The sequence below is a fragment of the Mytilus trossulus genome, chromosome 5 (genome assembly GCF_036588685.1).
Source record: "Mytilus trossulus isolate FHL-02 chromosome 5, PNRI_Mtr1.1.1.hap1, whole genome shotgun sequence".
In the NCBI taxonomy this organism is placed as follows: Eukaryota; Metazoa; Mollusca; class Bivalvia; order Mytilida; family Mytilidae; genus Mytilus; species Mytilus trossulus.
The window spans coordinates 46,700,172-46,717,551 of record NC_086377.1 but is presented as its reverse complement, the minus strand read 5'-3'; the positions used below and the strand labels follow the sequence as shown (position 1 = coordinate 46,717,551).

Genomic DNA, 17,380 nt, shown 5'->3' with positions numbered 1-17,380 from the left:
GAGGTAAGGAAACGGAAAGGGTATTTTTACTTAAAATAATTGAATACATTTACAGATAAAAAGGAGTTATTGACAAAGCTTACCTGAGTTTACCTGTCAAATAAATGCGTGCAATTGTTATGTAAGGCTGCGCGAAAACGTAATGATTGTTTGCGTGCATATGTATTGGAAATGCGCTCAAACATAATGCACCACATAAAATAGTGGTGATATAATGACACATTCCAGATGTACACTTACAAAATTTATTTTCACTTCACATTAATTGTTTAGTTAAATAATAAACAAATAAAAAATATTTGTTTGAATCATAATCACTCAGTTTTTGTATTATTTTTTTTTAATCAGAATGCAATTTTCATAAAGTACATATTTTGTGTTACAGTAACCAACACATATATTCATGTGCAAGGATTTTAAAGGTGTGATAGAAGTTACGAATGTGTAAAAATACATTCCTAATCTTCAATTTTTAAGAACTATATTAAGGATTAAACCATTTTTTAAAGAAATTTATTAGTGTATAAACTGTACACAGTCACTCACAAACAAATCATTAAAGTCCTTCAGACTTGTATGTGTTTGTGTGTGAATTGGTCAAGTTTTATAATACACCAATAAATTCCTTTACTTAATTAAGACATTTAAATGTCGCAGCCATAATCTTAGGTCTAAAAGATATTTTTTGTAAAGAACTAGAAATTAATTTTAATTATACTCTCTTATTTTTTTATTAAGGTGCCTTGTCAAGATACTTTTTGACAAAGAGACAAGAGGAGACAGCCATAAAGACAGACAGATTAGAAGACGAGGAGAAAAGGAGAGCAGCATATGAAAGGAAAAAGGAGGTAATTAGAATAACATGATTGTAGTTTTGTCATCAGATTAATTTGTTTGGGATGAAATCTCCTTATATGGAAGTTTTGGTGTGTAATAAAACATAACAAATCCATTCTATAGTCGTCAAGTGTAAACAGTGTCACAATGTTGTAAAACATATGTTATAAAAATTCTTATTTTCAGTTTAACAAATTTAAATCCTTAATTCTTAAAATCAAAACATTGTGTACAATTTGGAAATGAGTATGGCATTCATTATCACTGAACTAGTATATATTTGTTTAGGGGCCAGCTGAAGGACGCCTCCAGGTTCAGGAATTTCTCGCTACATTGAAGACCTGTTGGTGACCTTCTGCTGTGGTTTTTTTCTATGGTCGAGTTGTTGTCTCTTTGACACATTCCCCATTTCCATTCTCCATTTTATTTAAACTCACTATTCAATAGCTTTTTACAATTTAAAGAAATAATTAGATATAAAACATACATTGAACAATGATAATATAACCATAAATGTTTTTCTTTTCAGAAAGCAAAACAGAGACTATGTGCTTAAGACAAAATAGAGCTAGGTATGAACAAGAAGGCAAATATAATGGAAGTCATGAAACCGGCTTACATCTCTTCAGATGAGAATGGCCAGGATGGGTTCATAACTCATCAACCATCCTGGCAGTCCAGTAAATTTAAGGATTTTAAGTTCAAACTTGACAATGCCTACAAAAATGTTTGTGCCAAGGCCAGTTTAAGGCTTTTGCAGAAAAGGACAATTGGCAATCAAAGCCAAAAGGTTGTGACTCAGTTGGCTGAAAATTGCCAGTGGATTATCCTAGATCTGGAGCCACAGAGTATTGGGAATTAATAAAAATTTGAAATATAATTGTATTCTAAATTTCTTTAAGCATTTATATAGTTATAACGTACTAAGTAGTGTGTTTTGTATAAAGATTCCAAAATGTTCTACCTTTTTTGTAAAAGTACTGAAACAGAAAGAGACTGATCAACCAACCGTAGTTACATATGAAACAGAAACAGGGACACCCACTGATCAACAAACACCAACCATAGTTACATATGAAACAGAAACAGAGACACCCACTGATCAACAAACACCAACCGTAGTTACTTAAGAAACAGAAACAGAAACACACACTGATCAACAAACAGCCACCGTAGTTACTTATGAAACAGAAACAGGGACACCCAATGATCAACAAACACCAACCGTAGTTACTTAAGAAACAGAAACAGAAACACACACTGATCAACAAACACCCACCGTAGTTACTTATGAAACAGAAACAGGGACACCCACTGATCACCAAACACCAACCGTAGTTACATATGAAACAGAAACATGGACACCAACTGATCAACAAACACCAACAGTAGTTACTGATGAAACAGGAACAGAGACACCCACTGATCAACAAACACCAACCGTAGTCGCTGATGAAACAGAAACAGGGACACCCACTGTTAAACAAACACCAAACGTAGTTAAAGATGAAACAGAAACAGAGACACCCACTGATCAACAAACACCAACCGTAGTTACATATGAAACAGAAACAGGGACACCAACTGATCAACAAACACCAACCGTAGTTACTGATGAAACAGAAACAGAGACACCCACTGATCAACAAACACCAACCGTAGTCGCTGATGAAACAGAAACACGCACTGATACAAAAAAAAAAAACCACCAACCGTAGTTACTTATGAAAGAAAAAGAGGGACACCCAATGATCAACAAACACCAACCGTAGTCACTGATGAAACAGAAACAGGGACACCAACTGATCAACAAACACCAACCGTATTCACTGATGAAACAGAAACAGGGACACCCACTGATAAAAAAACAGCCACCGTAGTTACTTATGAAACAGAAACAGGGACACCCAATGATCAACACACACCAACCGTAGTTACTTATGAAACAGAAACAGAAACACAAACTGATCAACAAACACCCACCGTAGTTACTTATGAAACAGAAACAGGGACACCCACTGATCAACAAACACCAACCGTAGTCACTGATGAAAAAGAAACAGAGACACACACTGATCAACAAACAACCACCGTAGTTACTTATGAAACAGAAACAGGGACACCCACTGATCAACAAACACCAACCATAGTTACTGATGAAACAGAAACAGAGACACCCACTGATCAACAAACACCAACCGTAGTCGCTGATGAAACAGAAACAGAGAAACCCACTGATCAAGAGATAATGAATACAAGGTATGTCCAATACTGTTTGGGGATGTAAAACACGCAGTCAAAGTCAGCCACATGGCAATCGAAAGCAAGACATCAACCCGTACAAAAGAACACAAATACGATTCAAGAATTGATAATGAACAAATGACCAAAAGATACTTTTCACACAAAATAGATAGAACTAGAGGTATTGAACAATTTAAAATCAGGTTCACAGAAGCCAAGAGATATGCAGCAAGTAAATAATTATATAAAAAAAGAATCAAATGACGAAATATTAGAAAACATTCCTGTTTATTTTTAAACAGTAACTAGTGTTTGAGCACTTAACTTTTAAAGATTTATTTTTATAACTTCAAATTTCATAATATTGACTTTGTTTTTCATCAGAACTATTATAACTTAAACATACTTGATTCAGGGTTAGATAATCATGCAAAGCACAATGCAACAGTATCTATATAACAAATCAGAAATGAGACTGTTATAAATGACAGAAGATTCTTACATAAATCAACTGTCTGGTGAGGATGATTAAGAAAATCAGACAAATGGGTAATAAAAAACCTAGTTAAAAGAACAGTGACATTAGTGCAAGATACAGTTGTTAATATTCCTTCAACGAACCCAGTTGTAATAAATCGACAAGGTAATGACGTTATTTTAATGTTAATGCAAACACCTTCCTACTCGCCTAGCCTTGACGATGACATCACCTTACATGTTAATTAGAATTTAAGACAAAACAATCATAAGGGCGAGTATGTCGATTTGGCACTTTTATTGCATAACTCAGTTATTGATCTTGACGTCACATTTGAGCAAGGACAACTAGTTATAAATCCAGTTTCACCCCAAACAAAGTCTACAATCACCGAAACTTGGTCCGATGCCTTTCTAATTTTTATGAGTATATATTGTTCTGTGCATCCTCATAAATTCCAAGAACTTGTCAAGTCCATGTCTTCTGTTTGAAAAGGTGCCAAACGTTATGGGTTTGAAAGACTATGATGAATTTGAGGCAGACGTTTATATATTTTGAGGATTTCAAAATCCAACCACCAACCACTATTTGTTTATAATATACATGGACAATTTTTGCTGTGTCTTGTTGTATTTTTTCAGAATGTTTATGTTAAAATTAATGGTTCGAGACGTTAACTAAGCAGTCAACTGTATCTGGAGAGTATCATACTAATATCCTTTGTACTTATCTTTAGTCCGTATTTTACTGGTTGAACTTTACCATCTTAACGTTATGTGCGTGTTTTGTTTCAGACTAAGTTTTTTAAAGACATTTCGTTGCGTTTACTTTCATTTATATTTCACTTAGCAATATCAAAACTTTTGATATTGAGGGTTTCTGTATCCTAGGACCCACCACACAAAAAATAATTAATTTCTGTATCCCAGTATTCATTTTATTTCATTTGATGCTTCATCTATTATAAACATTTAGTAAATTATCTAGTTAAGGGTCAATAAAGATGATGCTCATAAATTAATGACAATCACGAATAGAAGACAGTCATGAATAGATGACAATCATGAGAAGATGATGCTCGTGAATAGATGACTATCATGAATAGTTAATGGTCATGAATAGATGCCAATCTCGAATAGATGACAATCGTGAATAGATGACAATAATGAAAAGATGACAATCATGAATGGATGACAATCATGAAAAGATGATGTTTATGATAGCATGTTTTGATGATGGATAACTATTCGGATTAAGAAAAAAGACAACCCAAAACTACCGTTAATATTAATAATTCAAATATGAATGTTTTAATCGACAAAGGATATAGTATTTACGTTATTGATAAATGAACATTTGATGTAATCAAGTATAAACCAAAACTATCTCACGGCCAAACACGCGTATTCGCACATGGATCAGATAGCTCGAAGTTAATCGGAAACTGTCATGCTACGATAGAAAGTGACCATAAAATAACATCACCGCTGTATTTGATAATTTATTATGCTATGAAACATCTGTTGATTTGAGCATAGTGCCGGTCCTTTCTTCATTAGTAACAAACTTACAATATTATTAAAAAAAATAGTGATGTGGTCAACGGGATCGGTAAATTAAAAGGTGAAAAAGTGATATTATTTTGACAAAAACAAGTAAAATCACAAAAAAATACTAAACTCCGCGGATATTTTTTAATCGGAGAGTCCCACAAAACACATAAAAACGAATGGACAACAACTGTCATATTCCCGACTTGGTAGAAGCATTTTCAAATGTGGAAATAGTGGATTGACCTTGGTTTCATATCGCTAAACCTCTCACTTGTATGACAGTTTTATCAAATGCCATTGTGTTTACAACGAAGCGTGAACAGAACAAACATAATAAATATTATAGTCAAAATATGGGTACCGCAGTCACCACTGTGTTTACAAAAAAAACCACAACAGTATCTATCAAACTATGGGATATGGACATTGTGGACGCAACTAGTGGAGGCAGTAAAGATTAACGTCAACATCGTACCAATTAACTTTGACTTTGATTACCTAGTTAATGAGAGCTTTGATAGTGGTAATATAACGGATGAGGTCAATACTGACAGATGTATTGCCAATAATTTAGCTAAAAGGCACCCAATAGTGACTCTTTTAAAGGAAATTAGAAGATTCGATAGGAACACTCTACCGATTTACGCTAATATATCCAATGCTACATTTTCACCACGATTTTTATCGTATGACGCTAACACATTCTGTAAACTGAAGCTGCAATAATTCAACAGCACAGTGACACTAAATTTCCGGGAACTTTAAACGGTAGCTGTTAAAGAGTTTCAGACAAGCTGACAACAGAAGTAGAGCAATAATACTGGCACCAAACATCAGCTTCATTCAACATTATATGTCTGAATGACAAAGTGAGGAGCCCTAAAGAAAAATGGGCCGATACTTCACATTTTATTATTTCTAAAGACTGAAATAGACCTTATGGGTTGATTATAAGAATGACTTGTTTGAAGGTGATCGGAGAAATGTGCTTTTTCAAGCATCATTTTCGCAAAATTTCATTTTTCAAGGCAGAAGAGGAACTTATGAAAATACACCCCAAAAGATGCAATACTTGCAAGAACTAAAAGAAAACAAAATGAAGAGACCTGTGCTGTTTCTAGGGTAAACAACCAGATAACCAACAAATTATAGAATGTTAATACTTTATTCACATAAAGCACCGAAAATGACATCCAATAGGTGCGTAGTACATCATTCCAATAAGAAGTATGGTAAAAACTGAAAGGAAAAAAATAAACAACTTTACAATATGATCAAAACATCAATAAAGCATAAACAACATGTTTATCAGCTCAAAAATACAATGAAAATAACCCAAAAAACATATAACACATTTACAAATTGTATCCCAAATTGCATGCCATACATGTATACCTATACATAAATGTCCCGAATGGCGTTCCATAGATTTAAAATTTGGCGTGGAAAATTATACACATGTCATATCAAAAAATTTAACTTTACGATAGGGATTTCTCATAAAAAACGTTTACGGGGGTAGAATAAAATGTATTTGACAATATTATAGATATAAAAAGCTTACCACGTTACGAGACAGTAAGGAAATAACATGTAAAGTGTATCTCAAGTTGTTTTCAAAACAAGCAGGAAGTAAAGTGATGATTCAAAAATAAGAGTCAAAAATGGTAACCACAATTCCGGATTTGGAGCCAGAACACTCCCCGTCTGATATATTACAATATCACTACCTCATAAAAATTGAAAAAACAAAATATCAATCTTACATTATCAGACAATATGAAAATGTACCTAGTGTCTCTGACTTCAAGTACCAAATATCAATACTAAACTTTATTGACAAAAAGGTGTCAAACTATTTACTAATGTCACAAATATCAATCATATTTAATGTTCATAATAATATCACTATTCTGAGAATAAAAGTACAAGTTCTGTAACTGGACGTGTATAAACAACTGGTTTTCCTTCCCGGATAACACGCACACGGACTTTACGGACTATGTCGTCAGAACTGCTGAATGCTTCTTCCACTACGCCATTTGGCCATTCATTCCTACAAACATTTTTGTCTCTCAAAAGAACAACATCACCCTTTCGAAGATTCGGTTTCTTGTGATGCCATTTGCGTCTGACCTGAAGAGTCTGAATATATTCTTCACGCCATCTCGTCCAAAATATGTTGGCTAATGTTTGAACCCGTCTCCATTCAGCTTTGTAAAGATCTTTTACACTGAAATCATTTAATGTACAAACTGTGTCAATATCACTTGTCTTCTGTGTCAAAAGTATCGATGGAGATAAAATCATTGGTGATTCAGGGTCCGCGGTTATCGGAACAAGCGGTCTATTGTTTATAATTGCAGAAACCTCTGCCATGAATGTCACAAGAACGTCGTGAGTTAGATTTTTCCCATCTACTGTTGAAAGCATAGAGTCTAATATACGCCGAGAAATTCCAATAATCCTCTCCCACACTCCCCCCATGTGAGGAGTGAGGAGGGTTGAATATCCAAACTGTTCCAAATTTGTATAAAAAGTCTCTTAGAGGTCCATTCTCCACGTTTACTGTATCAATCTTCAAATGATCGGTTGAGCCAACAAAATTTGTCCCTCGGTCAGACCTAAATATCTTTACTTTTCCACGAATTGCCACAAATCTTCTTAGAGCGTTAATAAATGCAGAAGAAGACATTTCTTCCACAACTTCAATGTGCACTGCTCGAGTTGTGAGACACGAAAATAATATCGCCCACCGCTTTGATTGTGCGCTACCACCACGGGTTTTCCTGGTAACTACATGCCATGGACCAAAAGCATCGATGCCAACATTACAAAATGGTGGCCCAGGTTCAAGCCGATCGGACGGGAGATCCGCCATCTTCTGAATTTCCAAAGTACCCCTCAATTTTCTACAAGTGACACAACGATGTATGAACGACTGTATCAAGCGTTTTGCTCCCGTTATCAAGAAACCTGCCTTTCTGAGCGCCCCTTCGGTAAAATGGAGTCCTTGGTGGCAAACAGTTTCATGATAATGGCGTATAAGTAACTTGGCTATATAATGTTTACCTGGTATAATGGTTGGATTTTTCTCATGTATTTCAAGATTCGACTTGTTCAATCTTCCACCAACGCACAGAACTCCACGTGAATCTAGATATGGATTCAAAGCTATAATATTACTATTCTTAGATAGACACAAATTTTGCTCCATATTACTGATCTCCGTTTCGTACACTTCGTTTTGCACTAATCTTATTACGAACAACTCAGCTTCTTGATACAGTTCAACAGAATTCGGTTTCTTTTCTTCAGTACTTATCCTTTTACGATTTCGGACATATCGATGTAAGAATGCGATAGACTGAACTAATCTGCTCCATTCCGAAAATCTTTCAAAGTGGTGAGATCCAAGCGCTGATTGTAGGTTGACAGATGTTTTTGAGACATGAACATTTAAAATTGGGCGTAACTCTTTGTCATCACTAGGCTGAACTAACGGATATGAAGTTTCGGAACTTGCTGTTCGCTGTTCACATTTAGAGATGAATTCATGTGGACCCAGAATCCACATACTACTGACGAAATACCTCTGGTAGCTTGATCGGCAGGATTAACTTGTGTTGATACAAAGTTCCATTGTTCTGGAGAAGAGCTTTTCCGTATACGATGTACTCGATTAGCTACGTACGTATAGAATCGTCTAGTTTGATTGGTGACATACCCTAGAACGATTCTACTGTCGCTGTAGAACTGGATTGTGTCAATCTTCCGGTCCAAATTGTCAATAATGAAATCAGATATTTCAATAGCCAAAACAGCAGCGCATAACTCCAGTCTTGGTATAGTATTACCGCTTATCGGTGCCAACTTCGTTTTGCCTAACACAAAGCCCAGATGAGAAGAGCCATCATGATGAAATACTTTCAAGTAGGACACTGCCGCAATTGCCTTCTCAGAGGCATCACAAAAGGTGTGAAGTTCGATCTTTGTAGCATCTCGAACAGATATTGGCGTATACATTCTACGGATCATTACATTTTCAAGGCTTGTCAAAGAAGTTCGCCATTGTTCCCATTCTTGTCTGAAATCTTCAGTTAACGGCTCATCCCAGTTTACTGACTCAATCATGAGTTTACGGAGTATGATTTTACCTTGTATTGTCACTGGTGAAACGCATAAGAACACCAACTAAGTTGTTAGTCATATCAGGTCCACGGAGCATTACACTATTTAAAGAAACGTTATCATAACTTGCCGATGAGTCGAATACACATCTTACTTTCTCCGGTTTCTTTGGGTGGTAGATGCCAAAAACAGGTAAGTACCAGCACTCTTCATTACTTTTCAGAGGAGGAGCCAACTCAGCATGTTTACACTCAAAAAGTTTCTGCATGAATGCAAATATGTGTTCTTGTTTTACTGGATCACGATCAAAACTTTTCTCCAGTGACTTAGCACGATGCAAAACAATTGCTCTGTTATTCGGAAGACGTCGTCTCGGAGTGCGAAAAGGCAAAGGTGAACACCAATTACCATTACTGTCCTTCTGGAGATTAGCTTGCATTATTTCTAGAAATTGTCTATCTTCTATAGATAATCCAGGTTTGTCATCTTGTGTAGTGCGTTCGAATATTGCACTTGTGATATTGCCATTTTTCTTGTGATGAACTCCAAGGTTAATACTACCGCAAGAAAAACACTCATTTACATCATAATTGTAAGGGCAAGGTTGAAGAATCGAAGCACGACCATCTGGTGCAATGTGAGTCAAGTAGGCATTGACGTCATTTGGAGCATGTATTCCATCTAAGCACATGTTACCTATCACTACCCAGCCAAGAGGCATCTTTTGCGCAAACGGAGCACTTTGAGGTCCAATTATTTGATCGACAACATGATGCGCTTCTGTCATGTCTCTACCTATGAGCAACATAATTTCACAGTCTGGATCAAGAGGAGATAGATAATGAGCCATTTCTTTCAAGTGAGAATGTCTGATAGCAATATCAGGCGTAGGAATTTCTTCTCTGTTGTGTGGAAGATCACTTCATTCTATCAGCATCGGTAAGTCCAACTGCACTTTTCTGTCCAACGACTCAACTACGAATCCACTTGTTCTGCGCCCTGACATTTTTACTCGACCTGAACAAGAAGACAATGTATATTCTTCTGCTGTACCATGTACTCCAAAGGTATCGAAAAATAACGGTGATGCTAATGAGCGATTACTCTGATCGTCTAATATAATATAAACTTTCTTGTTATTGTCATATTGATCACGTTGAAAAACAGTGACTGGTAAAATTTTTGCACAGGACTTTCCAGCAAAATATTTTCCGCAAATTTCAGTGCAAATAACTTCAACAACGGTCTCTTGATTAACCGATTGTTCCTCCCCGCCGTGGACGGACTGCATCGACTCATTATTGTTCTGATCTGCAGTAAACTCTCTATTCAAATGTAGTGCTGCAGGATGACGATCACTGCCACACTCACTACATTTGATTTTGTTTGAACATGTTCGCTTAACATGTTTAGTGGACTCACAGCAACCATAACAAATCTTATTGTCATTGATGAATTTCTTGCGTACTTGCAACGGTTTTGATTAAAAAGCTCTACACTGATTAAGTGAGTGTCCAGTTTTATGTATTAAACACTGTTTTTGTAAATCAAGGTCACTAGAGATCTCTGTTTTCCTGACTGAAATCGCGGTCCTGAATGCCGGTTTGTCATTGTTGAATACCTTTTTAGTTTGTATTGTCTGATCATAAGCAAAGCTCGGGTCATTTTTAATCTGACTCAGTTCTCGGATAAACTTAACGAAGAACGTGAACGGTGGAAATGTTACTTGTTTTTCTCTTTTATAGTGAGAGGCTCGTGTCGTCCATTTCTCCTGAATGTTATACGGTAGTTTATTCAAAATCGGAAGTACGCCCGATGACGAGTCAAAATAGGCTAATAATGCCTGGTACCTTGAATCTTCCTTGACTGATTCAATCTCACATAGTATATCTGACAACTCATAAAGTCTTTTATTATCTTTTTGTGTCAGTTTTGGGAAACTATTTAACTTGGCCATTAATGAGGCTTCGACCGCCTCTGGAGAACCGTAACGTTCATCTAATCTATCCCATAAGCGCTGTAGTCCTTTCGCCGGATTATTAATGTTCTCTGAACGAATGCTATTTGCATGTTTCGTGGATTCTGGACCTAACCATTTGCCCATAAGCTCCAACTCTTCCAAAGCTGAGACTGATAATTCACCAATTATATTCTTAAAACTTGCTTTCCATACTGCGTACATCTCTGCTTTATCATTGTACGGTGTAAGTCTCGATAACAACAAATCTTTTTTCATAAGAAATCTAGTTATATCGGTTGTAACATTTTGATTAATAGCAGCCGTTTCAGGTTGAAAGGTCAGTGCTTCCGGATTTAAAGTTTTTGTGTTATTATCATTGTCATTGGCTACTATAATAACACTTGGCACTCCATATTTAGGATGTGATGGCTTTGGTGTTTGTTTGAATGTTGGCCAATTATGGGATTCGTCGCACGCATCACCTACTACGAGATTTACAACCGGTTATGTAATGTGTTAACGTTGTGATCAGCAGCTAATACTTGATCACCCTGTTGTTCAACATATTGTCTTGTGCGATCAAAGGCTGTTTTGGCTAGAATAACATCAGACTTTTTACTGCCAAAGGCACTTTGCTCATGTTGCAAAGCCTCTGCCTCGGCGACAGCGGCGGCGGCTTCCTTCTTATAGTTTAGCAGTTCTATTTCAGCTGCTAATTCTGCCTTTTTAGTAATTGATTTAGCCTTCAATATTTTTTCTTGTTCTTCTATATATGCCTTCTGTTTTTGCATTTCAGCTTCTTTTAAGGCAAATTCCAATTTGACTTGAGCTGCTTCTGCTTTTGCACGTTTTCTAAGGGCAACAGAGCTCGAGTTGGAAGAAGCTCTGGAATGTGCTCCAGATCTATGCGTGAACTGAGAAGAAGTTTCGTGTCTGTCTGAAACCTTCGTTTGCTGAAGTGCACGTTCAATAATGTCTTTGTACTTTAAATCTTCTTTTCTGTGTTTTTCAGCTATCCTCAGACTGTCCTCTGTACGTGTGTTCCTTAAATATTTCAAGTACTCCTCTGAATAGAGACTGTACTTGCAATGACATAAATTTAAAGTTTTTTGAATTTCTAACACTGTCTCATAGTATTCTAAATTTGTTGTCGAAAATCTTTCAAGGCAAAGTCATACTTCTGTTTGAACAAGTTCTATCTTCTTTAAGTGAGTTCTAATGTTAGCATTATAAAGCTCCAGTCCACTATCTGCAAGAACACGTGTTCTTGAATCTGGGTTATCACCATGTCCATGTTGTGAATCCATTATCTCGTGTTTTTACTGTGCTGTTTCTATGGTAAACAACCAGATAACCAACAAATTATAGAATGTTAATACTTTATTCACATAAAGCACCGAAAATGACATCCAATAGGTGCGTAGTACATCATTCCAATAAGAAGTATGGTAAAAACTGAAAGGAAAAAAATAAACAACTTTACAATATGATCAAAACATCAATAAAGCATAAACAACATGTTTATCAGCTCAAAAATACAATGAAAATAACCCAAAAAACATATAACACATTTACAAATTGTATCCCAAATTGCATGCCATACATGTATACCTATACATAAATGTCCCGAATGGCGTTCCATAGATTTAAAATTTGGCGTGGAAAATTATACACATGTCATATCAAAAAATTTAACTTTACGATAGGGATTTCTCATAAAAAACGTTTACGGGGGTAGAATAAAATGTATTTGACAATATTATAGATATAAAAAGCTTACCACGTTACGAGACAGTAAGGAAATAACATGTAAAGTGTATCTCAAGTTGTTTTCAAAACAAGCAGGAAGTAAAGTGATGATTCAAAAATTAGAGTCAAAAATGGTAACCACAATTCTGGATTTGGAGCCAGAACAAGACCAATGAGGCAATATCTGTAAATGCAAGAAAACGTCACTATATCGAACTTTTAGAAACTCTAATACCACACATTTTCCCTGATGATTCGAAGATTCATAAACTTATTTGTCTTGATTGTTCAAGGGTTTGTCAACATCCAAAGTCTATAAACATTTATATCGAAATTGAAGAGGATGTTATTTTTATGACTACATTCTTCTTTTATCTTCGTATTTGTTACAAGATCATGAAGAAAATTGTGGTGAAATTGTTTTTCTTCAGCCAGGAACTTTAATACATACTACTATCCTGTTTTGATTCGCTTATCAACTGTCTTACTCAATTTTTTATAAGATTGATGAAGAAGAAGAAGAGACATTTGAACAGATTTTTGAGTCGCGAAATGTAAATGAGCAAGAATTAAACATCGATTTAAATTATTATACTATTTTTTTAGATGATTCCTTCAATTTTACCAGGCTAAATTTTGAAGAAGATGACGAAAGACACACTGAAGAAAAACATAAATAAAATACAAAAGTAAACTCTGTATACATAATTATAGGAAAGGCCATCTTAAACGCACTAACAACTTTAATAAAAGTGTAATAAAACCTCACCAACCTGAAATACAAGTTCTTGCAACACAGACACATTCTGCCAAATCAGTGGTCTGAAGTGCGAGTATTCATTCCACTACATACTCAGGTGCAGTTAACTCAAGCATGCTAGAAACTATTCCTCCACAGGCACCACATTTAATTTCTCCTGTTAATTCATTTAAACGCATGTGCTCATATTCCAGCACTGTTTTAACCTAGATATATACTCACCCGTGGACAGACCTTGCATCAGTATACATAGGCCTTCAAGCTCAGCACCCAACACTTCTAGCCTTTAAAGGGTTGTGGCCACCGAATGTGGAGTGTATTTTGAAAAAAGCTCAATATACTGATCTTAAAGAATATTGCTCACAGTGGGAAAGATATGCACAATTTTGCAAAAATGAGTCTTCAAAACTCCAATCTGAGCTAGGTACATATTTATTGATTTTTATGGAGTCTATAGTAAAAGGAAGATTATTTGTTCTAACATGATGATGTTAATTATGATTTTCATTTTGTTTTTGTTTCTCTTATATCATAACAAAAAAGATGTTATAACTTGAAAATTGTTATCTAAATAGCCAATATATTGTTAATAATTTAGACAAGTGACCCACAGATATGCAATTTTCACTCATTTTAAAATCTATTCAATATTTTTTATATAATATTATGATTGAAAAATGTCACTATTCCACATGTTGTTACCCAACTGATCTTATTTCCCTCCATTATCAAGGAATTGTATTTCAATTATTTCTATTGTATTTTCTGTTAAGGAAAACGTTAGGTTTTCAGATTTATTAATGTGTGTAGGTATTAAATAAAATAAGTTCAGTCTATTGGTTTAAAATTGTTCTGAAAAGTCTTTATTTGAATAGCATTAAACTTTTACTAGTATTTAACATTCTCGTGTATTTATTACAGAAAAGGGTAAAAAAAAAACATGATTCAGCAACAAAGCCCAGCTAATCTCGCTAAAATGTCTCTCAACAGAAATAAGGGACATTATGTTCTGAGGAGAGGAATTTGCATTAACAAGTGTGACTATGTAAGGAAAAAAGTTACAAATTTACTTTTAAAGGAGGGGACTATCACTCAGTTATTCATATTTGGATTGTTTTCAAGTCATATATAATAAATATGTGAAAAAATAATACTGCTGATGTCTAATTGAATTCATTTGTCAAATTGTGTGTTACAAATGTGTGGTGCAAAACCAACTTGTATAGCTGATTATGCGGTATGGTCTTAACTCATTGTAAAAAGCCGTAGGGTGATCTACAAATATTAATTTATGTGTCAATTTTGTCTCTTTTTGAACAGTTATCTCATTGCATAGGCAGTCATGCACACCTTTTTTTTAACAATTAATACAAAACTATTGAAAAAACTCGGAGTTATAAGTAGTGTATGCTAATGTTGAATGATATAGTTATAAACTAGTACTGTAAGTTTATATTAAATGATATATTTATGAACATAAGTAAAAGTATACATTCACATGAATATACACTGGATAATGTAACACAAGTAATTCACCTTATATGTAATCTTCATTGTAAGGTTGGAATGATACCACAACATTTTCAGAGTACTTTAAAATACACATAAATGGATTGGATTCGTTCAGGGTAGTATCATGTGCTTTAGAGAAAAAGAGAATCTAGGGGGAAAAGTATTGTATGGATTTGTGTTCCGTTAGAACCAACAAACAATATAAATGTCAGTTATAATCCAAATTGAATCAGAAGTAAGTGCATATAAAATTATCAGGGTTAAAGACATACCTGATCATTTATACACTGGGCTATAAAAATACAGCTGACCATAACTAACATCTGCAATCCAAATATATTTGTTAACTTCATGTACTGGCAGTATTTGATATTTTAAATGTAGTACAATTTGACGAACAACATGCTATTATTTTGCTATGCAGAAAATGAATACAGAAACGACACGGGAGGGTTAGCAAGAGCATCAACTATGTGTTCCCGTCAGGTGGCTGACTGCAACAGAGGGCAGCTTCAAGGGACAAATTGATGGTGAATAGGTTTTTTCAACCACATAAAGTTGGTAGCATGACAGGTTGTCAGTTATCTGAAACATCATTAGGACAGGCATTAAAAGGTATTTAAAATTATAATTTGTATGTTTGCTTGACATCCATTGAGCAGCATTTTATTAGATACAGAACAAGAACAATTAAAACTAGTATCTCAATTGTTTGTAAAACAATTGAAAGGTCTTTCCTGTAAATGTGATGCTTGCATAATGTACTTTGTACGACCTTTCGTTTGATATACGACAAGCATACCTTCTGAAACTTTTTACTTTTATCACTTAATGACCTCATCCGCCTACATTTTTGAGATCGGAATTTTTATATATGTAACATAGAGTAGATGAGCTTTCATTTGATATGCGACAACGCCATTTTCTAGAAAGTTTGATTTTTGCACTCAATAACCCTATCTTACTAATTTTTGGAGGTCAGGAATTTGCTATTTGAAATGTACACATCATGACCTTTCATTTGATATACAACAACCCTACCTTAAAAGAACATTTATTTTTTGCACTCAATGACCCCATCCAACTCATTTTTGGGAGACGTCAATTTGAAATTTGAAATGTTCGCTTTATGTTCTTTCATTTGATATGCGACAACCTTACCATCAGAGAAATTTGAATGTTTGCACTAAATGACCCCACCCGTCTCCCTTGGATGAAAAGGGGGTTTCAAATTTTCATTTTTAAGTAGAGTTTATTAAGACCTTCAATTTGATATATCAGATGACCCCATTTGACAAAGTGCAAATAATGATGCAATATCAACTATATAAATAGAAATTATGAAACTTACAAAGTCAATGCAAAACATGAAAATTTCAAATTGAATTTTTGGTGTTTTTTTCCACGGAATGTTTTTGGTATTTGGTCAAACATATAACTATGTCAACCTCTTCAATTTCTTAAACATTTTAAGTGGTAAGCTCTTGATGATTCAGAAATACATGCCTCCGCTCGCAAAACTTAAAACTGCATTATCTCTAAAACGACAATAGATATCTCAAATCTGTTAAATGATAAATGATCTACAGTTAAAGGACAACATTATAGAAAAAGAATTAGGACAATTTTAAAGTTCACTAAGGTCACAATTAATCATCAAATATATGATGCAATACAAAACTTGAGAACCGGAGGTCGTAAAGACATGGGACTATCACCATTCAACTCAGGACCACTTGACCTTTTAAATATCACAAGGTCAAGGTCATAGTATAATGTGAAGGTCAAGGTGAAATTTCATCATGACCTGACATTGACCTCAAATTGAAGGTCTTGAACTACTGATCATCTTTTAAGTTTATAGTAGGTTGATATCTGTTAACTTTAAAAAGATATACACACAATACTATACTTTTAAGAATCATCCCGTCGTAACTTTTGAACAGACGGTCGGACTCTTTTGAGCTCAGTGTATAAAATGTAGAGCTCGTTGAGAGGAACATTTTATACGCTGTAAGCATGCAGCAAACTCTTATCGTTTTCTTAATATGGAAGCTTAAAATTGCAGCGTAATTTTTTTTTGCACTCAGTGACCTTTGACCTTGGGTGCAAATTAAAGGTCATATGAACTTAAGATTATTGGTGTAGGTCCCAAG

The 17,380-nt window shown here is 34.8% G+C and overlaps 2 protein-coding genes and 1 long non-coding RNA gene across 3 annotated transcripts; 1 reads left to right on the top strand and 2 right to left on the bottom strand.

Annotated features, from left to right (window-relative positions):
- The first annotated feature begins 1,432 nt into the window (after positions 1-1,432).
- LOC134718009 (mucin-2-like) lies at positions 1,433-4,240 on the top strand. Its single transcript, XM_063580508.1, has 4 exons — positions 1,433-1,685; positions 2,137-2,520; positions 2,610-3,096; positions 4,201-4,240. The coding sequence occupies exons 1-4, from the start codon at positions 1,433-1,435 to the stop codon at positions 4,238-4,240; spliced, it is 1,164 nt and encodes a 387-aa protein (XP_063436578.1).
- Positions 4,241-6,258: 2,018 nt separating this feature from the next.
- On the bottom strand, positions 6,259-8,689 carry LOC134718008 (uncharacterized). Its single transcript, XM_063580507.1, has 2 exons — positions 6,677-8,689; positions 6,259-6,351 (listed from the first exon to the last, which is right to left on the bottom strand). The coding sequence occupies exon 1, from the start codon at positions 8,687-8,689 to the stop codon at positions 7,460-7,462; it is 1,230 nt and encodes a 409-aa protein (XP_063436577.1). The 3' UTR covers positions 6,259-6,351; positions 6,677-7,459.
- Positions 8,690-12,565: 3,876 nt separating this feature from the next.
- LOC134719693 (uncharacterized) lies at positions 12,566-13,093 on the bottom strand. Its single transcript, XR_010107663.1, has 2 exons — positions 12,984-13,093; positions 12,566-12,658 (listed from the first exon to the last, which is right to left on the bottom strand). It is a non-coding gene; the product is annotated as an uncharacterized LOC134719693 (long non-coding RNA).
- Positions 13,094-17,380: the final 4,287 nt, after the last annotated feature.